The sequence below is a fragment of the Carlito syrichta genome, unplaced genomic scaffold (assembly GCF_000164805.1).
Source record: "Carlito syrichta isolate Samal-C Ts95f unplaced genomic scaffold, Tarsius_syrichta-2.0.1 Scaffold303030, whole genome shotgun sequence".
Taxonomy (NCBI): domain Eukaryota; kingdom Metazoa; phylum Chordata; class Mammalia; order Primates; family Tarsiidae; genus Carlito; species Carlito syrichta.
In genome coordinates this window covers 82024-107595 of record NW_007247126.1, presented here as the reverse complement: position 1 = coordinate 107595, position 25572 = coordinate 82024, and the positions used below count along the sequence as shown (strand labels likewise).

The 25572-nt window shown below is 38.7% G+C and overlaps 1 protein-coding gene across 1 annotated transcript in view; it reads right to left on the bottom strand.

Annotated features, from left to right (window-relative positions):
* LRRIQ3 (leucine rich repeats and IQ motif containing 3) overlaps positions 1–25572 on the bottom strand; it is a 143970-nt gene that overhangs the window by 37237 nt on the left and 81161 nt on the right. The window contains exon 6 of the mRNA XM_021712038.1: positions 21098–21227. Coding sequence (XP_021567713.1) covers positions 21098–21227 — 130 coding nt within the window. The remainder of the gene's footprint in view (positions 1–21097; positions 21228–25572) is intronic.

The following is a 25572-nucleotide window of genomic DNA, read 5'->3' as shown; positions in this document are numbered from 1 at the left end:
AGTGGATTTTTTAAAAATTCCTTCTGGTAATCTTTGTTTTTGATTGGATCTTTATCAAGTCACACTTAAACTTACTTTAATATGGTTGAATTAAGTCTACCATGTTTTCATTTGCTATGTATCTCATCTTTCCCCTCTTCCTCCTTTATTGCCTTTGTCTTGTATTAAGTAAATATTTTCCGTGACACCATTTTAATTGTTTTATGATTGCTTAATTTTTTTAATTATTCGCTCACTGCTCCTCTAAGGCTTGCAGTGAATATACATCTTAGTTATCAAAATCAACTCAGATTTATACTAACACAATTCCAGTAAAATGTGAAAATGTTACTTCATAAATGTCATTATCCCCCTTTGTGTATATAAAAAGCAAACAATATATGTTAAAAACCAAACAATACATTTCTGTAATCACTTGTTGTGTGTGTGTAGATAGACCAGGGGTGCCCAAACCATGTATACACATTTCAAGAGATGCTATCTATATATTACTTTTCAAAGTTAAACTGAGTTACAGTAGCAATGTGTAGAATGACCTTCGCTCAATAGAGGGTGCTAATCAAAAGAATGCTAGTGTCACCATGCAGCAGGCAGGACAGTCAGAGAGAATGGTGGAAGCACGGTTGTCATGCCAGGAGTGCGAGACCATTTTTCAGTGGCATTGGAACTTAGAGGACATGGTAGAATTACAGTGACAATGGAGGTGTGAGTATGCAAAAGAACCTCCAACATGCCCAGCAACGGCAGGGATTCATGATCCATTTGAGACACATGGTACCGTGTGAGATGTGAACACGGGAAAACCGGGGAGGCCTCGCCGGGCGACAAGTCCTGCAGTCGTTTGCCATCCGCAGACGTGTCTGGACCCTGATGGGAACCGCTTTGAGCACTTCCTGTAATTGCAGAAGCCAGCTTGACGTGTATTCATCTTTTGTTACCAGTAGATATTGAATATGACAGTTTTACGACAGCTTTTTCCTTTCTTAAAATGTGTATGCACTTTTTGCACACACACAGATATACCCACACACATATATATATACACACACACACAGACTTAAATATATGTATATATTAGGAAGCTGACCAGAAAAATAAGAGTAGGTGTAGGTTCATAGAGTTGGTTATTATGAGTCTCCTTCCCATGTTTCACATCCTCTGCTTTTTCCTGTCGACTCGAGTTACCCGTGCACGCCATCTCCCATTCCAACACAGCCTTGCTGCATCTGCCTCCTTTATGGTGTTACCACCATGACACACTCAGCACGCCAGAGGGCCAACAATACAATCATGCATACGTGTCGTTTCACTCAGTGGCTTCCAAGGCAAGCAAAAGAAGAAAGTAGAAGGCTTTCTTACTCTTTTGAAAGTTGAATATTTCTTTTTCATGTGGATTTGAAATCCCGTTTGGGGTCACTTGCTTTCCGCCTGTAGGACGTCCTTCCGTATTCCTTCTAAGGCAAATCTCGTGGCAATGATATCTCTTCGTTTTCGTGTATCTGGGAATGTTCTTATTTTACCTTCATTACTGAAAGATAGATTTTTCTGGATATATGATTTTTATTTTTATTTTATTTTATTATTTTGAGTCGGAGTCTCACTCCATCGCCCAGGCTGAAGTGCAGTGGCACGCTCATGGCCAGCCCAGCATCAACCCACTGGGCTCCAGCAACCCTTCCACCTCAGCCTTACAAGTAGCCGGAACTTCAGGTGCACTACCACGCCCGGCTCATTTTTTTTTTTGGTTTATTGTAGAGATGAGAGCTTGCCAAGTTGCCTGGGCTGGTCTCGAACCTGTGGGCTCAGGCAATCTGCTCGCCTTGGCCTCCCACAGTGCTGGGATGACAGGCTGAGCCACCACCGCGCCCAGCGATATATGATTTTGTTCTTTCGGCACTTTGATTGCATCTCACTGTCCTACAGCCTTCATTGTTTCTGATGAACAGTCAGTTTTTAATCTCGCTAAAGTTCCCTTGTATGTAACAAATTGTTTTTCTTTTTTACTTTCAAAGCTTTCTATTTTTGGCTTTCAGCATTTTGGTTATGATATGTCTGGGTGTAAATATTTTTGTGTTCCTCTTACTTGGACTTGGCTGAGTGTCTTTAAACCTATGCAACTTTTAAATTAAATTTGGGAAATTAATTACAATTTTTAAAATATTTTCCTCCCCCTTTTGCTTCTTGCCTCCTTTCTGTCGTTCCATTTCATTTGTCCACTAAATATGCTGCTACATTTCTCCAAGGCTCTGTTCATTTTCCTTCTTCTTCTTCTCTTTTTTTTCTTTCTTTTTAGATGGCATGATCTCTATAGATTTATCTTCAAGTTTGACAGCATTGTCTTCTGCGAGCTCTAACCTATTGTAGAGGACGTGCAGGGAATTTTTTTACTTTGAGAACTGCATTTTGGAAGTTTGCAGTTTCCTTTCGTTTCAGTTTTATAACTTCAATCTCTGTGTTGTTACTTTCTGTTTTGTGAGTCTTTGCCATCATCTCTTTTTTCTTTATTTAAATATGATTTAAGTGTGATTTCCTTCAGTTCTCGGAACATGATTATAATAACTTCTTTTAAGTCTTTGTCTGCTAAGTCCCTTCAGACTGTGGTAGGCTGGACATCTCCACCACACCAGAGTTGGTGTGAAGACAGTGGTCTCCTTTTCCTGGAGTGGCACCTGTGCTCTATAAGCAGATACTGCAAGAGAATGTCTGCTACAACAGTGACAGCCTAGAGAGAATGTTCTCACCATCAAAAAATTATAGACAATTGCAAGACAGTTGGCACAGCAAGGGTTTTTAGTACAAACCAACCGATTAATCTTATTGTTTTATTTATTCAATAATCTCATCAAATCCTTACCCCCGCTTCTGCCTGCAAACTTTCAGTGAGGAAAGTCACTAATTCTTTGAGTAATCGTTTTGATTTTGAGCTGTTCTGATTTTAAGAAAGTTTTATATTCCAGATAGTTTCACCTTGCTTGATTCCAACCTCCCATAATCACACTTCTCTACATGAGTTTCATTTGGTTATGATCATTTTAAAAAGTGAATAATAATCTGAATGTCAAGTCCTAAGAGTTTTAACATCAGAGTAAAACATAGGTTTTCATCTCACCCTAGGTTCCATAATTCATAAAGCCAAAGATCTATCAGCTATTGAACAGGTAGAAAATGCAGTGCCCATCCACAGCATACTTAAGTTCAACTAAATATCTAAGTGTTTTCACATGAATATACTCTAAGTTGTATATCTTTTTAGTATGTCTTTGAATAGTTTTTAAGCGGATGATTTATACTTCTTAAAAATGTTATCTTTTTGGATTTAGCTCATTGCTTCAGTCTAAAGATATGCACTCTTACTCTTTTGAAAGTTGAATATTAGTTAACTCTTCCAGCCTTATAAAATATATAATCATGAAAATATTGAAATTAAGAGGATGATCCCAAGATAGCCTCTTAAGAAGCTAACTCCAGGTTAACACTGATTTATTTATAATTCTTATTTATTTGTTTGTTTGTTTGTTTGTTTGTTTACTTATTTTTAGTTGGAGTCTCACTCTGCTACTCAAGTTGAAGTGCAGTGGTATACTCATGGCCACCACAGCCTCGACCTGCTGAGCTCAGGTGGTCCTTCCACCTCAGCCTTCTAAGTAGCTGGATGTACAGCCAATTGTTTTATTTATTTTGTAGAGACAAAGTCTCGTCAAGTTGTCCAGGCTGGTCTTGAACTCCTGGACTCAGGCAATCCTCCCGCCTTGGCCTCCCGAAGTGCTGGGATTACAGGTATGAACCACCACACCCAGTTATTTATAATTGTTAAGTATGAATATTAAGCTATTTGAAGAAAAACTGTACATCTATGTCTAAATATTTTTCATTGTGTCCTAAAATTATGAAAACCTCTTAAGTTAAAAGATATTTCTAAAACTGAAAGAGATTTTATAAACTTTATCTATCAAATTATTGTTATTTTAACACCGATAATAATGGAAATCAGACTTATATGGCATAATGGGTGTTTAGTAATGCCCTATGGACTTCTTATTACTTACACTTCTTTTTCTAAATCTTCAAAACATCATAAAATGCATACATTTCTTGGTACAGTCACAGTGCAACTTTTCACGGGTAACTTTCAGTTCTATGTGAGGTCTAACAACAACAACAAAAGCAGGAGCAGCAGCTAACATTTATTGAGCAGTTACTATGTGCTAGATGCTTTATTGGAAAATTGACTATACACCATGTGCTAGGCACTATGTCAAGTGCTATCCATGCATTCTCATTTAATTTTCACAGCATATTTATGAAACACATGCTTTTATTATACCCGTTAGCCCACAAGAAAATGCAGGCACCATGGTTAGTATATTAGTTAAGATAACTAACACTAGATGCCACAGCAGACAAAACCTAAAATCCTAGGGGTTAACAATACAAAGGTTGATTTCTTGCTCATGCACGTCGAAAGTGGATGGGCCACCCTTCCTCGGTCATGTAGCTAGGCAATCTGAAACGTAAGCTCTCTAAGGATGTGAAGCAAATAAACAGATTGAACGGTATGCTTAACTGCCTTAGCCCAGCAGTGACACACTTACTTTGAGTCATAATGTGGTAACCAGAACTACATTATGTGGCCCCCAACTAAACTAAAGGAAAGCTAGGAAATGTAGAGAAACAAGAATATTTCGTGAGAAGAAATCATCGCCACGGGTCACCAGAGGTGCTTTGATTCTTTTGCCCCAAAAGTAGAAGCACTCCTGAGGAAAGACAGCTAAAATCCTATCAATGCTGCAGTCTCTGGGTGTGAACGGCATCTCTCAGTCAGGTCTAGATAAAGTTTCAGTCCGGAGAGTCAAGAGCGAAAAAGACAAGGCGCCTGGTCCTCCGCCCCATCCATTGTAGGCACACTGGACATTCAAAGATGGACTAGGAAATGACCAACCACAAACGGGGAGATCAGGAAGGACACACGTTGGGAGGCTTCCCGGATGGTGGTTCCCGGATCATCCCTGCTTCTGCTCTCTCTGTGGAGCTGAGCTGTCTTCCGAGATTCCTCCTTTCCCATTCCACTTCCTAGCCACATCGGGAACGATGGGTGGGAAGCCCAAACACTTCAGCTAAACTCTGAAGTGAGTGAGCATTTTCAGCGAAGAGGTTTGGGTCTTTGTCTCAAAGCCTTCTTACATTTAAATTTGGGATCTAGAAGCAGACATTTCTCAAATGTGCAAGACCCTAATTTTGGAGCTCGCCACTCTCTTTACTCTGCTCTGCAAGCCAACTACTTTCCCGAGCGCTGCTTTGGTCTGTAAGGTGCCTGCCTGGCCAGCCAGAGTCAAGTCCAACCAACGCATAGAATCAATATTCTGCCTTCCAACTCCTTCCCTTAAAGACATAAATTAGGGGGCACATAGCTTGCCTTCCAAGATATCACAGGGAACTTCTCTGCTACTAAGAAGCGTAGATTGCCATCTTTCCAGGCCCTGATATCAGTCTTCCCAGCTCCTCCACCTGGTCACAAGACGAGACGATATTGTAGGTTTTTTGTTGAGGTATGCATTTCGATATTCATCAGCCTAATTAATCTTAACTTCCCTCACAGATAAATCCCGTAATCTCAATAGTTTAGCACCGTCAAGAGTCATCAGTTTCTCACCTGAGAACCGATGTGGGTCTGGAGGACCTTGAAGCTGCATTAGCGGAGCACATGGTCTCCAAGATCCACACAGCAAGGGAGCAAAGGTCCTCTCAGTTGCTTTCCTTCTGAAGTGATGATTTTCACTTTTGCTCACAGTCAAGTGGAGAGACTGAGCATACAATTCTTACCTCACTGCACGGGTGCTTAGAGTTACAAAATAAATTAAAATATATCTCACTGAAATGTTACCTTCTCCTTCTCTGTTCATATAGTACACAGATATAAACGCAAAATACATTGGTGTTTTTTTGCTTGTTTGATTTTGATTTTAAAACCGATAGCAAAGATTTCTAGCTCTACATGTGTGAGCATGCCCTAATTGCTCATCTGGAGTAATTTAGTTGATACGCTTTTATGCCCTAGACTAAAATTCAGTCATTTCGGCAAACAATTTGGGAGAATAGAAAGAAAAAGCACTGTTAGAATTGGGTAAAGCACAAGTGGATTGAAATCAGCAAGAAATGATAAACTGGATGAATTTGGAAGAAGAATGTTGGAGATAGAAAATGTACCGTGTTTCAGCGGAAACCATAAAATCTCCTTCAGAGTCTTCATCGCAGACATTAGTGGATTTGGAGCAAGACAAAGTATGTGATGGAGCTAAAATAACTAAAGATTGCATGAATCTGGTCACAGGCACTGGATATAATGACCCTCCAATAATTAACCCTTTGACCTATATTCTGAATAGGAAACAGCAATTTGGTTCTCAGAAATGTCTTTTATGAAACAGCTGGAACTTTCTGTAAAGTATTTGAATTTACTTCTTCATACTTGTCTCTGAAATAAAAATGGTGTTTTGAAATAACTGCAGAAGATTGGCCCACAATTCCTGCTGTCCCTACCGTTAAGGATTAAAAAACCACTAACATAACACACATTTTAGGGTTCCCGTGTCAATCTCGTATGACACATCTTCTCAGTATAAATCAAGAAATTTATATGTTTTCTTTCTAACACTAAATAAACCTCTTAAAATATAAGATAGAATAGGTATTCATTAAGTGGAGCATTACTTTAAAATGTCTGATCTACAGTGTTATATCGTTTTCATACACAAATAAAATTCTTAGGTAGGCAAATTAAAACCAGAAGAAATAATCACGTTAACTTAATGTATTATTATAAGCCAACTCATTAATAAAACAGGAATTTTGGACAACATGACAAAAAAGCAATCAGCAGCTAAAATGTCACATGTAAATGTCAACTAATTGATTTATTTGATAATATAAATGAGGCAGTATAATATCTAGAACGATTCATGAGTTTCTAGTAGGTGTATGAGGATTTTGAACTTCATCTTCTTGCAGAAGTTCCACAGAAATATGTCATATCATCCTTATATTAAAGAGCAAACTCCACGAGGGCAGGGCCTTATAGGCCTTGTATACTGATGAATTTCGAATGCCTGGAGCTAATAGAAATGCTTATGTGGCATTAACCTAACATGCAGTAAAAAGAAATCCAAGTATGATCAAATACTCTCTGCACTTCAAAATCTGTCAAAGGGAGGGATAAAGGAGTTAAAGTGTCTGAGCACAGATCCATTCGCTTGGTCTCCAAGGTGATGCCATTGGGGAATAAAGAAGGCAGGTGATCTGATCTAATATCCAAGGCAACTGGAACTCAAAAAAAAAAAAAAAAAGAGAGAGAGAGAGAGAGAGAGAGAGATGAATGACATTTTTAGGGGGAAGAGGCCCTATCTGTTGAATATCTTTAGCAGGACAATGCCTGGATAAACGATCGCTTACCCTAAGTAAACACAGAGTTGATGAGGTGTACTCCTTGGAGAATGTCAGATGAACTACACAAGGGTCTGGATTGTACAATGGAGGCATTTCTTAATGTAAATACTTGCCTCTGTGTGAGGTAAACCCATGAACCTTACTAGGTTTTGGAGGCCACAGGTGCTCGTTCAAGGGAAGAAGGCCTAGCGAGACAACCTCGGGTCTCTTGATTGGATCCTTCAAATTAATCGTCAAGTTTCATACTGGAGTGAGAGTTCTGATTTGTGTGACTAACTGGACAACGCGATCATGCAAAACTGGCCTATGAATAAGAAAGTTGTGTAGCCATATGATATACTACTTATATTGGTATGTGGTCACTGTTATCTACCAGGACACCAGGTACTGACTTCCGGAGAATGTCATCATGGTACAAATAACATGGGTTCCACTCATTACTATTTGTTTGTCTGATAAACAGTGCAAAGTTTTTGCCCGCTTTGAGGACCTGGAGAGAAAATGAACAGGAAAATATAATCCCATGTAGGAACTGCAATATTCAGCAATATATTAATTCTTCTGGCTGATCTTATATTAACAATATAAGAGTCAGAAAATATATAGTACAATATAATTATGTTTTATTTCTGATCAAAAATTAACAGGTCATATATTACTCTGATGAGTAGTTTGATTATCCGAATTATATTTAGCCACATAAATATGAGCATGTAAGAATGATATCTTAAAGTTGGAATCAGGGTAACAGGTGATGTGAATAGCACTCAGGCCAATTTATACTCTGTCAGAACCATTAAGCAACTCATATAGCTCAGGAAAATCTTATTCAATGCCTAATGTTTAGAAATTGTCCAAGGCATGAATGCATAAAAATGCACAAGATGTGCAACTGATGATATCAGAACTATTACCTACTGAAAACTTTTCTTGGTTTACACGAAGTATAAAATCTTCTCTGTAAGTTAAATTATGTGATTCCTGTTTATAAAACTAACTTAAGGACCATGGATAGGGCTTTGGTGGTTATATGAACCCCTTAAATTACAATAAAATGAATTTGTATTCATATATGCATTATTGGAAGTGAGGCGAGATTAATTTTTACCTGGTTCTTAAATTTTTTCAGCTTTGGATTTATGAATAAAGAAGAAAAAAATTAAGACTCGGTACTCAAGAGGACTAGCACCCAGGGATAGGTGCCCTAAGAGATAACCCCAGTTGTGAGGTGATAACTGCCCAAATTTAGCTCTGATTAATGAGGAGGTGTCTGGCCTAGTTGGAACTAGACTGCACCATAGTAACCATAGTCATCTGCTCAAATCCCCTGTACCTTAGAGGAAGGGAGGAGTAATTGACTGGTCAGCTCTCTTTACCGGACACTCCCTCCTTCATTTACCAGCCTCCATTTCGCAGTCTGTGATATTCAGAATTAACTTCAGGTATGTAAGTTTCATTATTCAAATATTCTGATCACAATTTTTAATATTTTATATATAGATGATATTGTTCAAAGTATAAATATGATAAATGTTATATAACATCAAAAAACATATTTGGGTCATAATTTAGTATATCAGTTACTCAGAAGATTGATTACTTTCTTGGAGTACTTTGATGTTGTTATGAACACAAAGATTATAGACTTTAAAACCCCTCAAAAGAGCTAAATATCGACAACTTCTTTACTTCTGTTGACTTGTAACCTTCAACATGGCTCCTATTTCTACCACTTCGTTGAGCTTGCTCTTGTCAAGATCACCATTGACTTCCATGTTCCAAGTTTAATAAATTATATTTTTATTCTCATATCCTAAGACTTTTAGATGGTACAGTTCAACAGTCCATTCTTTTTAAAAATTAAGTTAGTTTTATCAATTGAGTACATGCATACATTTTTTAAAGTCAAGTATAAAGTTAAAAATGAAGAAAATTCTCAAAATAAATAAAAACAGGAGATTAACAATATGAAGTCTTTGGGTTTTTTTTTTTGTTTTTTTTGTTTTTTGAGTTGGAGTCTCACTCGGTCGCCCAGACTGGAGTGCAGTGGCCGCTCTCGGCCACCGCAGCCTCGACCTACTGGGCTCCGGCGATCCTTCCGCCTCAGCCTTCCGAGTAGCCGGAATTACAGGCATGCGCCACCACGCCTGGCTGATTTTTTGATTTATTGTAGAGATGAGGTCTCGCTGCCCAGGCGGGTCTCGAACCCGCCGGCTCAGGCAATCCACTCACCTCAGCCTCCCAAAGGCGCAGGATTACAGGCTGAGCCACCGAGCCCGGCTACCAATATGAAGTCTTAATCAGATATGCTATATAGTTTTTTAAGCATAAAGTTCTATATAAAAATTCACACTCAGAAATAAACTCTCCAGTTTTTAAATTAAGATATCGAAAAACTCTTACTTGGAATATATCTATGCATATATTATTAAATACATATGTATATATGTATCATTAAATATATATAAATACAAATATATACATATCTGATTACATAAGTACATATATATTTAATTTTCCTTATCGCAGTGGCTTAATGTAAGAATACAGCTTTTGCACCAAACCCCATACAGATGCTGCCCAGACCATTCCGTTGCCTCACTGTGCCATATTGATTTTATCATGTTCAACATGTGCTGTGCTTTGAAAAAGACTGAGAAGCACTGTTCTATATGCTTGCAGAACAGCTATCTGTCTGATTCATTACTGTTTCCTCAGGTCACGCAGGCACTCAGGAAAAATTAATGAATAGAACCATGACAATTGTGTTGAGGAGAAAGGAATAAGGAATCACAACACTCTGTGTACTTCCTTGTCATGCTGTTTACCTTTCTTGGAATGTAGGGTTCACTCATCCATTGATTCAGTCGTTTTGTCTTTGAGTCGGAGTCTCACTCCGTCGCCCAGACTGGAGTGCAGCGTCCGCTCCCGGCCACCACAGCCTCGACCCGCTGGGCTCCAGCGATCCTTCCGCCTCAGCCTTCCAAGTAGCTGGAACTACAGGCGTGCGCTACCACGCCCGGCTAATATATATATATATATATATTTTTTTTTTTTTTTTTTTTTTTTTTATTGTAGGGATGAGGTCTCACCAAGTTACCCGGATGGGGCTCAAACCCACGGGCTCAGGAAATCCACTAGCCTCGGCCTCCAAAAGAGCTGGGATTATGGGCTGAGCCAACGAACCCGGCCGATTCAATAGTTTTCTAAGCATAAAATTGCATGAGGTAACTGGATGGTTTTGGGAGCATCATTTAAGAATACTCTGTGGGAGCACAATACTCTGTCGGATGTTATGAGGCAGAAGAAAAACAAAGCTCAATCACTGTTTTCAAGGAATTCATATTTGACAAAGGGAAATTTGCAAAAGTAACCATGACAAAGGGTACAAATGGGGTGTTATGAAGTGCAAAAGACCCAGGAATTTGTTTTGATTATTGAGACAAACAAAAGCCAAATGGAGAAAATAAATATAATCATGGGACTGAAGAATTTTCAACAGGCAAAAATAGATGTACTTGCAAGCAGAAGAAAAATCACAAACACAGGAACAGTGGCATGTTCTCAAAATTGCAAGTAGTGCTGTAGGTGAGAACATCGTCTCTGTAAAGCGGGGAAAACCCTGAGACCAGGACATGGGGTAGACAGCCACACCACAAGATGTATTCTACAGGCACTGGCTTTAAAGTTTCAGAGTAAGGAAATAATGCAACCAGACATATGTTTTTGAAATAATGCATTGGTAGTCAGAAGGTCAGATGAGACACAGCCTCTTGGGGGTGGGCCACAGTCTACGTTGTGTTTTTCTTGGGTCTCATAACATCTGGCGTTTTCTTGTTCCCACACAGAGAATTCTTAAAAGATCTCGAATCAATGTGTGAGTGACCCCACCAATCAGGGATGGGTAGGAGGATTGTCTGAATAACCCACTCCCGCTGTAGCCCACGTGCCAGCCCCGAATGGATGGCTTGCCTATTTGCCACGGCCATGTGTCCTGGCCACGATCCCTGAAGCCCTCAGGGGCGTGCTGCCCTGGGGCCTGTTACATCTGGGCAGTCAGAGGGCCCATCTTTACCCCCGCGACTCCCCTGCCGGGCACAGCAGGAGAAGGAACGTTCCCATCCCAGGCGACGCCGGCACATGAAGGCTCCAGGGTGGGACACCCCGGCCCCTGGACCTCTGTTGCTGTACACACACAGACGATACAACCCAGGTGGACACAGGCATGGATCAAGGGGTCCGTGGGCTGCCATGCCAGCCACTTGCTTCGTAATCACACACGAGCTTGGCACTGGTCGCTGGGCTGGATTCAGAGGCCTATGCCTGGGGCCAGCCCCACGGGAATATGGAAAGGGGCTGAAGCACAAACCCCTATGGGGCAGGACATATGCGAGAATCCGCAACGCCCAGCAGACGGTTAGCTGTCTCTCACGTGGCTGTGCACAAGAAAGACTCCCTTCCAGGAAACACAGAAGCTGGCACCCCAACCCAAACCAGAAGCATCGGGCCGTCTCAGGCTGCTGAACTGGCGGTGCGGGCACATAACAAAAGTGGCCCAGAAGTGCAAGGGTGGCCTGGGAGAGAGCCGGGGGGACAGAACTGCCCTTAAAATACAGCCATCTCCTAACAGACGGTATAAACTTTATCGTGGTCTCAGCTGCATCCAGGGCACACACCATACTGCGGAAGGCACGTTGAGGGACGGAGCTTCCTGCCCCAGTGTGGCAGGTGGATTATCTCGGATCTCTCCCAATAAGTCAAGGCGAAGAGTACTCAGTGACCTGTGTAGACCCTGCTGCTGACTGCCGCAAGGGCTCCCTCGTGAGCAAGCTCATCAAGCCTGCACCCTTAAAGGCGGAGAGGCCCTTAGTACCATGCGTGGATCGCCTCGGTTCCTTGACAGCGACCAAGGGACTCGTTTTGCTGGACATGATGTGCAGGACTGGGCTTGGGAATACGACATCACACGGCATTTTCGTCTCCCATATAGCCCCCAAGAGTGGGGCTGGTTGAAAGAAAAAATCGTCTGTTAAAAGCACAAGTTCCAACTTTACTGGGGAAACCTACCTTGAATGAGTGGGTGAGGTTGTTATGTGCAACCTTCATTTCTTTACATTCAGACAAAAGAAGGATCCCTACCCCAGATGACAAGCAAGAACAGCCAATCACAGGCCCACCACTGTTCACATGTGGGTAACTGAGACAACTGCTTTGCTCCCAGATCTGGTGGACAACCAGTATGCTTTGTGCATGAAGACACCAGTGGACATACTAGCAGGGTAGGGACTATGCCACTGAGGCTTAGAATGGCAAATACCTGCAGGCTGGATAGGTTGTTTCCTGCTAGAGAGTGGAAAATATCCTGTGCAGTTAAAATGGCTCCTACTGACCCTTTGAACATTGGGCCCATGATCATCTGCTATCAATGTTTGAGGAAAACATGGCTACCTTGTGGCACCATGGTAGGCTCCCTGATGTACTCTCAGCCAAATTTCCTTGACACCCACTGCTGACACTTCATCTTCTGGGCAACATAGATGGCATATGTTCCCTTTATAAAAGCCAGGAGCTGCTTCTTTACCACCTTCTCTAAATGAACTGACCAGCATTATTCTAGCAGATAAAGAAGACCTTCCCTCGCAAACATACACTATGTTTCTTTCTTTTCATCCTTAGTTATTAAGTTCCGTCACTACTACTGACAGCTGTTGCCCATGAAACAAACCTTCTCCTCCACCAGGCCCAAGACAATACTGACGGCTTACAGTAAAACACCCGTTGGGCATGTGGCCTCATGCCACTCCCTAGTGCTTCTGGCCTGCTGTGGTTTACATCCCCTTTCCAGTGACGAGACTGGATAGAATACCAGGAATATAGATAAATGGTGTCGAGTACGAGAAGGATTAAAGATTAAGTAACACAAATGACCAATCTCTCATACCGGATCCCCACTTTCTTTTTTTTTTTTTTTGAGTTGGAATCTCACTCTGTCACCCAGACTGGAGTGCAGTGGCACGCTTCTGGCCACCGCAGCCTCAACCTGCTAGGCTCCAGCAATCCTTCCTCCTCAGCCTTCCAAGTAGCTGGAACTACAGTCGTGCACTACCACGCCCAGATAATTTTGGATTTATTGTAGAGACGAGGTCTTGCCAAGTTGCCCGGGCAGGTCTCAAACCCTCAGGCTCAGGCAATCCTCTCGCCTCGGCCTCCCAAAGTGCTGGGATGACAGACTGAGTCACCGATCCTGGCCTGGACCCCCACTTTGAATGACTGGCTTCTTTAGCTGGTCTGGGTCCTGGGATACCCGATGGCAGAAACGACTTAGTTTAGGTGTTACGTTTCATGACTGTCCTATTTTCGCCTTGACTGTTGCTGTGGCATCTGCCTCGAGTAAAGCAAACCCACTGCTGCTAAAGCAATAAAATATCAAGCAACCTTTCTCTAGGCCCAGGGACTACTACAGAAGAAGTGGGTATGTGAGACTTAATGCCTTGTTTCAAGGGATGAAGCAAAGAAAACAGCCTTTTGCATGGCACGAGCGATCACACCTTGAAGCAAAACTGCCATAGCATCTGTGTGACTCTGGCATTCCAAGGTGCTCTGCAGTAAGATCTTTAAGCAATGCCTGCAGTGTAGCTAACATCTCACAAAGATGCTTTTCTTTTTTTTTTTTTTGAGTTGGAGTCTCACTCAGTCACCCAGACTGGAGTGCAGCGGCTGCTCCCAGCCACTGCAGCCTCGACCTGCTGGGCTTCGGTGATCCTTCCACCTCAGCCTTCCAAGGAGCCGGAATTACAGGCGTGCGCTACCACGCCCAGCTGATTTTTTTATTTATTGTAGAGATGAGGTCTCGCTGCCCAGGCGGGTCTCGAACCCGCGGGCTCAGGCCATCCACTCGCCTCGACCTCCCAAAGGCGCAGGATTACAGGCTGAGCCACTGAGATGCTTTTCTAACCTCCCCAGTGGTCATGAGTTTCAGCAAGGAAGTCTAAGACCAGCTGCACCTATCTTTATCCTAAAAGCTTGCCAGATAGAGGTTATCTTCTGGAAGGTAGGTGCAGGGATCCACCATCTCGTGACCACCTGTGACATTGCTTCTGTTTGTAAGTCCTTATTAAGTATTTATTTCTGAGACACTAGATTTGTCAGCCTCTTCTTTGTCCTCTCAGATCACTTAGCCTTTGAGGACAGGTTTGCATACCTGCTCACTGCAGAACGGGTGGGGAAGATGTGGTCCATTCTGGTCTCCCTGTGTCAGGATGGAAGAAGAAGAATGGAAATTGTTTGGAACATTCTGGTCTGTCTGTTGGACGCACAAGAGACTAGTTTCTGTTCTTCCTGATGCCAAGCTCAGAAAGGAAATAGTGACAAAGTTTTGGTCTTGGGCCAAAAACCACAGGAGGCAACAGTGGGCGTTATGGTGCATTACAATAAATAATACAGAAACAAAAATATAAGGCCACAATTAGAAGCTGGGGTGACTCCTTGGGAAAATGAATATGTTTAAAAGCAGCTGGGGCTGGGCATGGTGACTGAAGCCTGTCATCCCAGCACTTTGGGAGGCTGAGGCAAGAGGATTGCCTAAGCTCCGGGATTCAAGACCAGCCTGGGCAATTAGGTGAGACCTCGTCTCTACAATAAACCAAAGAATTAGCCAGGTGTAGTAGCACATGCCTATAGTTCCAGCTACTTAGAAGACTGAGCCCAGCAGGTTGAGTCTGAGGTGGCCGTGAGCATGCCACTGCACTCCAGCCTGGGCAATACAGTGAGATTCCTACTCAAAAAAAAAAAAAAAAAGCATCTGGGAGGGGAAAAAAAAAAAAAACACAAACGTTGGCTCAGGAAAAAAATGCTTGGGCAAGAAAAATCCAAGAAGACCATTAGCTGATTTTAAGGTTCAGGAGTCCACTCAACACTGAAAGGCTTCCATGAAGGGGTTCAAAGACTGGGAAGGGTGCTTGTTTTCACAGATGCCCCATTTGCAACAAAAGGCGTACAAAGAACAATGAATCACAGTCCATTTAAAGGAACAAATAAAGCCCTAGAAACTGTCCTAGAGAAACACATAAATTTACTAGGCAAAGACTTCAAAACAATTATCATAAATATTCCTAAAGGGATAAAAGAAAACACAGACAAAGAACTAAAGAAAATCAGAAAAACAGTGTATGACAAGATAGGAATATCAACAAATTAACAGAAATTATTTTAAAAGAAACCAAACAGAAATTCTGAAGGAAAAAAATGTAACAACTAAACTGAAAAATTCACTAGAAGAGTTAAAAAAGTAGACTTGAATAGGCAAAAGAAAGAATCAGCAAAATTAAAGACAAGTCATTTGAAATAATTGAGTCTGAAAAGCAAAGATAAAAAGAATTAAAAGTGAACAGAGACTCGGAGATTTATGAGTATCATTCAGTATACCAAATATTTATTATGGGAGTTCCAGAATGAGAAGAGAATAAGAAGTGGTTGTTTAAACAAACAATTAATGCAAACTTCCTAAGTTTGAGAAAAATACATAGACTTACAAATCAAAGAATCTCAATGAACTCCAAGCAGGATAAACAAAATGAGACCCACACTGAGATACATTATAATCAAATTGTCAAAAGATAAAGAGTAAAGATAGAATATTAAATGTAGCAAGAGAAAAGTGATTTATTATATACAACTGGTTGCCAATAAAAGCTACATCAGAGATCATGGCAGAAACTTCATAGGCCAGAATGCAGTGAAATTATATGTTTGGAATGATGAAAAAAACACATGCAAATTAAAAAAAAAATAAACAATCAACCGAAAATTCTGTATCTGGCAACACTGACTGTGACAGGTAAGTTCATATATCAACTTGGATAGGCCATGGTCCTCAGATATTTATCACACATTATATTCTAGATGTTTCATATATGTATTTTGTGGATAAGATTAACACTTTAATTTGTAAACTTGAGAAGAAAAAGACAAAAAAGGACATTGTTTGATTGAGAAAACGGTCACTTCACTAAGAAGATATAATGATTATATCATATCTTCATGTGTGCACTGAACATGAGAGACACAAAGTAAGTGAAGTAAACGTTAATAGACTTGAAAACAGAAATATTCAGCACTGCAATAATTTTAGGAGACATCAATACACCACACTCAATAATGAATAGAACAACCAGACTGAAGATCATGAAGGAGACAGAGGACTTGAACAACATATGAACCAATAGGACCAAACAGCCCACCAGCAGCAGACATACATTTTCCTCAAGCTCACATGGGACATTATCTAGAATATACCGTGTTGTTAAGCCATAAAGCAAGTCTTAATACATTTAAAAAGACTGAATCATACCCTTTTTTCTTTTTTCTTTTCTTTTTTTTTGTAAAGATGAAGGTCATGTTATTTTGCCCAGGCTGGCCTGGAACTCCTGGGCTCAAGTGATCCTCCCCTCTCAGCATTTCAAATAGTTGGGACTACAGGCACATGCCACCATGCCCAACCTAGGTATCTTTTAAAATCACAGTGGAATGAAAGTAGACCTCAACAGCAGAAGGCAAACTAAAAAATGCACATATATGTAGAAATTAAATAACACATTCTTAATCAACAAATAGGTTAAAGAATAAATTGCAAAACACAGTAAAAATATCTGGAGACAAATGAAATCAAAAGAACAACTTACCAAAATTTATGGGATGCAACAAAATCAATGCTAACAGAGAAGTGTAAGATGTAGGTGTTCACATTAAAGCAAATAATAAAACAAATTTTACCTGAAGTAACTAGAATAAAAAACTAAACACAAAGCTAGCAAAATGAAAGACAAAATAAAAATTACAACACACATTTAAAAAAGAGAATAGAAAAATAAAATAGAAAATCAATTAGTTTGTTTTTTAAAAAGATTAACAAATTTGACAAGACTTTCACTAAAATTACTAAAAAAGAGAGAAGCCACAAAAAATTAGAATCAGAAATGAAAGAAGAGACATTACTATGATTTTACAGAACTAACACGGATTGTAAAAGAGTACTATGCCAATAAATTGAATAACTTATGCAAAATGTACAAATTCCTAGGAACGCACAACCTATCAATATTGAATCATGAAGAAATAGAATCTGAAAAGATCTATTGTTAGCAAGAATATCAAATAAATAATAAAAAACCTCCTAACAAAGAAAAGTTCAAGAAGGCTTCACTGTTAACGTTTACTGAACATTTTAAAAATAATTAACATCAATCTTTCTCAAACTCTTTCAAAAAATTGAGAATATCTGCTAACTCCTGCTATAAGGTCATATTTTTCTGACACCAAAGCCAGATAAAGATGCTATAAGAAAAAAAAAAACTGCAAACATCTATTATTAATATTGACCCACAATGCTCAACAAAACACTAGCAAACTGTATATGAAAAGGTTCATAATCTAGACCAAGTCAGATTTCTTCCCTAAATGCAAAGACAGTAAAACACATAAATATCAATCAATGTAATGCATCACATTAACAGAATAAAGGAGAAACACACACACACACACACATACACACGCACACACACACACACTTACATGGTCACTTACATGGTCATATCAATCAATGCAGAAAATGAATTCATGCAATTCAACACTCTTTCATAATAAAATCACTCAATAGATAAGAAATATAAATAGAAATTATCTCAATATAATTAGGGCCATAGAAAAAAAACACAGATAAAATCATATTTAGTTGTAAAAGACTAAACATTTTTCTCTAATATTAGGAATAAAACAAAATGCCTACTTTAATCACTTTTATTTCATAAAATACTCAGTTGTTCTAGTCAAAGCAATTAAGCTAGAAAAAGAGATGAAATACATGCAAATGAAAAGGGAGAAGAAATACTATCTTTGTTTACAGAGAACATAAACCTACATGTAGAAAACCCTACATGTTATACACACACAAAGAAAATTGTTAGAATTAATAAACTCAGCAAAGGTTCTGGTTACAAAACTAACCCACAAGTAGCACCTATGTTTCCATAAAGTAACAATGGACAATTCTAAAAGAAAATTTTTAAAATTCATTTACAGTAGTATAAAAAGAATAAATATTTAGAAATAAACATAACTAAGGAGACCAAAGATATATATAACAAAAAACTTACAATATGTTGCTGAAAGAAATTAAAGAAGACAAAAATAAATAAAAAGAAATCCCATGTTCATGGATTAGAAAAATTTAATATTGTTAAATACTACCCAATATGATCTACAAATTCAATGTATCCTTGATCAAAATTCCAATGGCATTTTGTGGAAATAAAATTCATCTTAAAATTTATATGGAATTTCAAGGGACTAGATACAGCCAAAAAATATTGAAAGGAAGAACATAGAGTTTTCACACATCCAGATTTCAAAATGTGCTTCAAAATTATAGTCATCAAAATAGTGTGCAGCATAATGAGAAACTTATAGACCCATAGAATAGAATAGAGTCCAGATATACATTCTTGCATATATGGTCAAATTATTTTCAACAAGTCTTTCAAGATCATTCAATGGGAAATGGACAGTCTTTTCAACAAAAGGTATTCAGAAAACTAAACATTAATATGAATTACACTGTATACTTACTTTATATTGTATCCAAAAAATTAGCTCAACATGGATCAAAGATCGAAACAAAAGAATTAAAACTCTAAAACTCTTAGGAGAAAACATAGAGGAAAAATTTCCTGACATTGACATTTTCAATGATTTTTGGAATATGATACAAAAAGTGCAGACAACAAAAGAAAACTATAAATAAGTTTGACTTCATCGAAAAAGAAAACAATAAATAAGTTTGACTTCATCGAAATTAAAAAAAAACCAAAAAACTTTTGTGTGCAAAGGACACCACTATCAAAAGCATGAAAAAGCAATTCATAGAAATGGAGAAAATATTTGCAAATCACATTTCTGACGAGGAATTCATATCCAAAATATATAAAGAAACTCTATAACTCAACAACAAAAATACAAACAACCCAATTAGGAAATGGGCTCCTGGTTTGAATAGACATTTCTCTGAGTAACATATTCCAATAACCAATTAAGTATATAAAAAGATGAAGATGCTTAACATCACTAATCATTGCGGAAACGCAAGTAAAAACCACAATGAAATACCACCTCTACCTATTAGTAGAGGGTATTATTTAAACAAACAAACAGAAAATAACAAGTGTTGACCAGAGGGTGGAGCAACTTGTGCAAATTGTACATCTGCTACGGAAAACAGTATGGCAGTTGCTCAGAAAATTGAAAGCAGAGTTACCACATGATCCAGAAATTCCACCTCCAGTTATTACCAAAACAACTCACTGAAAGCAGATTCTCAAAGAGATCTTTGTACATCCAACAGCATTACTCACAACAGCTAAAATGGGAAAGCAATCCAAGTGTCCGCTGACAAATGGATATGCAGATGTGGTAGACATATACAATAGAATATTACTTAGCCGTAAAAAGGAAGAAAATTCAGACATATACTATAGCATAGAGGAATCTTGAAAACATTATGCTAAGTGAAACAAGCCAATCACACAGGGACAAATAGGCATGATTCTGTTCATATGAGATACCTCAAATCAAATTCTCGAAACAGAAAGAATGGTGGTTGCCAGGGGTTGGGAGCTGGAGGGAATTGTGTATTAGAATTTAATCAAAATTTGAAGAATACATTTTAGCAGAGTACGCGTATAGTTTAGAAACATAAAATTAAATAACAGAAGAGTCAGTTGAAATTACTAAATAAAATTGCCTTAGCGTTGCAGGAAGAATGAGTGAGGAGGCATGGGACATCGAACTAATATTTGCTCTTCCATTCCATTTTGGTTTATAAGCCTACAAGTTTAAAAGTTGTATAACAATAAAATTATACTTACATAAAAGATATAGAGCTTCATGAAATACATATAGAACATGAAAATAATGGAGAACTAATGACATAAATGAAAATCCCTGACAATTGAGAATCTGGCAGAATTTTACCATTTAATATGCAAAGAAGAAGAAATTAACAACACTACCACGGGTTTTTAAAAAGAGAAAGATTTGAATATTTAAAAATTAAGAGAAGGCTTTGGGAAAATTGATAAAACTTTCAAATGATTTTACAAAAATGACTTTATGATTCTTCTGTGAAAGACAAAGAAAAAAACGTTTAATTATAACATAAAATTTTATCAGAATAAGTTCTGTGAAAATACAAGTACACATTTATAATCAAAATTTCATTAACCATAAAAAAAAATAAAGTCTGAAAAAAATTTAATCTTTTTTACTTTAAATAATTTATAATAATGAATCTGATAAATTTCCTGAAGGAGATATAATGCTGACATAGTCATACAGTAACAATGTTATCAATTCAATATGATTCTTACTAACACCAACTTCTCCTAATTCCCAACTTCTACCCAAATCAGGTTCTTAATATCTATAAAATGCATGCAGATTTTTAAAATATTGAATAAGATATGGATATTTTATCTAGAAGTCTTAACATATTCTATGGACTCTTAAAATATATTTATAATTTAAAATTAACATGCCCAATTTCTAATATTATTTACTCTTCCTCAACATATTATATTAAATAAAATCGAAATTGTATATAACTAACCTTTTTGGATGAGATGCATTGATTTTTTTGATATCATGCCAATATCTTCTGGTTTTAATTGATATAAAATAGGGAAAACGTGTCTTCTGTGTTCACTATAATCTTTTGACTCAACAGGAGAATACATATTCTGTGAAAATAAAATAAAAGCCATGACAATGATAATAGCTCATCTGTTAGCGTGCTCAACATGCTCTCATGTGTATTATGTTATCACAATTGGTTTTCATTTAAAACACAAGAAAGGTAGGCAGTTACGAAGAAAACGAAGAGCTTCGCTGTGCATACTTTAGATCAACTGTTTACATTTAGACAGTTCATGATGTACCTTGTACTGTGCCAGAAGAGAGATTGATCCAACAGAGGAGCTGCCAGGAGGGTGCCGTGACAAGAGGAACACGTGGGAAAGAAAAGTAAGGAATAAACAAGGAGAAACAAGAGAGTGCTGCCCAGAACGCCAGCAGGAAGATTAAGATAAGAAAGGGAGGGACAGAATTATTTCACAGAACACTAAAAGGCGATCTCTTGGGGATGGGGAGAAGGAGGGACAGGAACGTAGGAGGTAAGGGAGGGAGACACCGGGCCAGAATGATCACAAGTCTTAAACAGACAAATGGATCAGACACATGTGGGAGAAATAACGAGCAGGATATTGGCGAGGAGATCCGTGGGGAATAAGGGAAATGTCAAATGCCACTTGTTTAAGGTCCGTGAACTGGGGGGAATGTTCCGGCAACACTGTGTTCTCTCTTTCTTTCTTCACATTTCACCCAGGATGGTTACAGGAGGTTTCCCCAGGTCATCAGGGACCTGGCTCTTTCGAATTATTTTGCCATCTCTCTCACTGCACCTGCGTGGGTTCTAGCCTCAGAGTTTCTTCACGAGTCGAGATAGCTAATAGAGTCCAAAAGAACTTAATTCTGAATTGTGCCCTGCATCTTTAAAATAAAAAATAAAAAAAGATGGAAGAAAGAGACAATGACAAAAGGCCATGTGCAACGCGTCAGCCTTTTTGCTAGATTTGTGGTTGCTTCTGATAAAACTGGGGCCTGTTACCATGAAAGAAGCAAAGGGTAGATATGGTAGGCAACCAACAGTCTCTGCCACAGGGAAAAACTCAGAACCTTGTGAAGAGTAATATGTTTGTATCTTGGAAATCCTGGAAAACTTTCCTAGGATATGATATCTTCTTCAGTGAGAAACACCGATCTAAATTCTGAAGACTCGCAAACACTTATCTTCAGATAGATCTTCTTTCTGAGATGATTGATTTTGAACATTACACCTACATAGTGCTTATCACCTGCCACTGTTTTAAGCCCTTTACAGATATTAACTCACTTGACAATCACAACAACCACAGCTGTGGTCTTGCACCTTGGAATCTCAGACGTCTCAGACTCAAGAGAATTGAAGTCATCATTTATTCCTCTAAATCTACTAGTACTTATTCCTAGTTTTGGTGAATGGCACCATTTTCCAAAAGAGGAAAGTCAGATAAAGTCTTTGATTTTTCATAGTTGATAGAATCTTGAAATAGAGCTGGGAGCAGCAAGACATCCATGTCTAAAAAAATTAATTAATTAAAAAAAAATTAAAATATAAAAAACAAGAGACTGGGCATGGTGGCCCATGCTTGTAGTCCCTGCACTTGGGAGGACAAGGCAGGGGGTCTCACTTGAGGCTAGAGTTCAAGACCAGCCTGGGTAACATAGTGAGAACTTGTCTCTGCAAAACACGAAAAAAAAAAAAGTTAGCTGGGTGTGGCGGTGCATGCCTGCAATCCTAGCTACTTGGGAGGATGAGTAGGGAGGATCTCTTGAGCTCAGGAGCTTGAGGCCACAGTGATCCATGATTATGACACTGCCTTGGGCGACAGAGTGAGATCTTGCTTCTTAAAAAAATAAAAATAAAGCCGGGCTCAGTGGCTCAGCCTGTAATCCCGCGCCTTTGGGAGGCTGAGGTGAGTGGATTGCCTGAGCCCGCGGGTTCGAGACCCGCCTGGGCAGCGAGACTTCATCTCTACAATAAAAAAAAAAAAAAAAAAAATTAGCTGGGCATGGTAGCGCATGCCTGTAATTCCAGCTACTCGGAAGGCTGAGGCGGAAGGATCGCCGGAGCCCAGCAGGTGAGGCTGCAGTGGCCGGGAGCGGCCACTGCACTCCAGTCTGGGCGACCGAGTGAGAGTCCAACTCAAAAGAAAAAAATAAAATAAAATAAAAATAATGTTAATCAGCCTATGGTTGCTGACAACAAAAACTAAGTTTGAAATAGAGAATTTGTCCCATTTCCCCACTGCTTTGTTTTATCCACTTGTTTAAACCTCCTTTATTCAACAATTTGGAAAAGACACTTGGATATGTGTCCTGGTCCCTTGTATTTACAATTTTCTACCCAAATTGCTACACTACACAATAGAGATATATTTAATTAAATATCCTAGACTGTAATTTACTTATTGAAAATAATTTGTCTCTGTGCAATCCTAGCTGAAATGTTTTCCATCTCAAATTCTTTTGTAAGTCCTCTTAAGTTACATCATCATTCCTGTATCTTCCTACTTCTAAGAATTTTGCTGTATTTTGGTAACTTCTCTGTGTCTCCTTCCTAATAACTCATAAGGCAAAGATTTTCAAAAGCTCATTGCAGGTTCCAGAGATTATCCGCTTCTGAAATGAATCTCAGTGGTTTCTTGTTGTTGTTTGAATCTCAGTTGTTAGTTCTTCATTAAAAAGTCCTTCACTCAGCTGAGCGCTATTGGGAGGCGGAGGTGAGAGGATTGCCTGAGCCCAGGAGTCGGAGATCTGCCCGGGCAACTTGGTGAGAAATCGTCTCTACAATAAATCAAACAATTGGCTGGTCATGGTGGCACATGCCTGTGGTTCCAGCTGCTTGGAAAATTGAGGTGAAAGGATCACCTGAGCCCCACGAGTCAAGGCTGTGGTAGCCGTGAGCATGCCACGCCTGGGTGACAGAGTGAGACTCTGACTTGGAAAAAGAGAAGAAGAAAATTCCTCTACTCATCACTCTTACATAAGACAACTTCTTTTCGCTCTTTATATGACAAAATCACTATATTCTGACAGAAATCCAAGCAAGTAGGTTCTGTTTCAGCTCACATATTCTCTTTATGTTTAGAAATAGCTAAGAGTTGCCAAGAATAATTATAATTTAATAACTCAAATATCAAAACATTATCAAAATATGACATGATTTTAAATAATATTGCTTCTATTTCACGTAGGCCTAATTCTTTCTATTCAACAAATATGACAAAAGCAATGCAGAACACTATTTTGTAACCAAAGCTATAAGAATTAACTCTAAGTTTTTTCAACTTAACATTCTTTCGTAAGTCCTCTTTAAGTTACATTCGTTTATCTTCCTACTTCTAAGAATTTCACTGTATTTTGGTAATTCCCTCTGTGTCTCCTTCCTAATAATGTAATCCATCACTTGTTGAAAATCACTTCAAATTCTCTTTGAACCACAGAAATGGGTCATTTCTCTCTTCTTTACATCTCACTTTTATCCTACCCATGATAAAATAATGAGTATGTTCAACATTCCTATTGCTACTAGTATCACTCCTCTTCGTGTCCCTGAAATAAGAAAACCAAACAAGTATATCTATCAGTTTTGAGATACCCAGACTCTATCACAAAGTTAATATTTAGAATCATGAAATTTAAAGGGCCAGAACTTAAGTAGATGGTTCCTTTCAGAAATGCCTTTTTCTTCTCTTCTTCCATTTATCCTGTTTCATGTTATCTGCTTGTCGCTGTTTGTCACCTATTAAAATAATTTTTCCCCCTTGCTTTTTATAAAAGGGGACATACATGCCAGGCGACAAATCTTTAGAAAGATGGTCAGAAACTGTAAAGCTCCACGTGAGCTGAGAGGCAAGGAAAATGAGTTCTACTGTTACGGGTAGCACAAAAATTAAATGAAAAAATGTGCACGCTTGTTGATTGATCTTTGAGATTATAAAGAAGGAAAAGTTATTGGAAGACTGGGAATGATCTAATAAAAGATCTAATTTCTAGGAACAAAGGGTGTTTTATTAACTACAGTACCTTCGACTTAACACTGGTCCTCAATAATTGTAGAAAATATTTGAAGGATGTTTAGTAGGGTTTAGAAATGGAATAATGATCAAGGAATAGTTTGTTGACTAAAAAACTAATCATAGCAGATAAAATTTCATCTTTAACAGGGTCAAAATTAATTCAGGTTCAAATCCTTGGTATGATAAACTGCATTCACCATTCTGAGAGATAAAATCTTTCAGTAATTATGAAAAGACATTACGATTTAGTAGAGATCAACGATGCTGAGTGACCACATGGTAAAGAGGGAGTATTAACAAAATGATGCCACCTCACAGGGAGACCTCTCTGTCACGATACGTGGATCGGGGCCACCCAATTCTGGGAATACTTATATGAATGATTTTAATCAAATGTGAAAGAAAT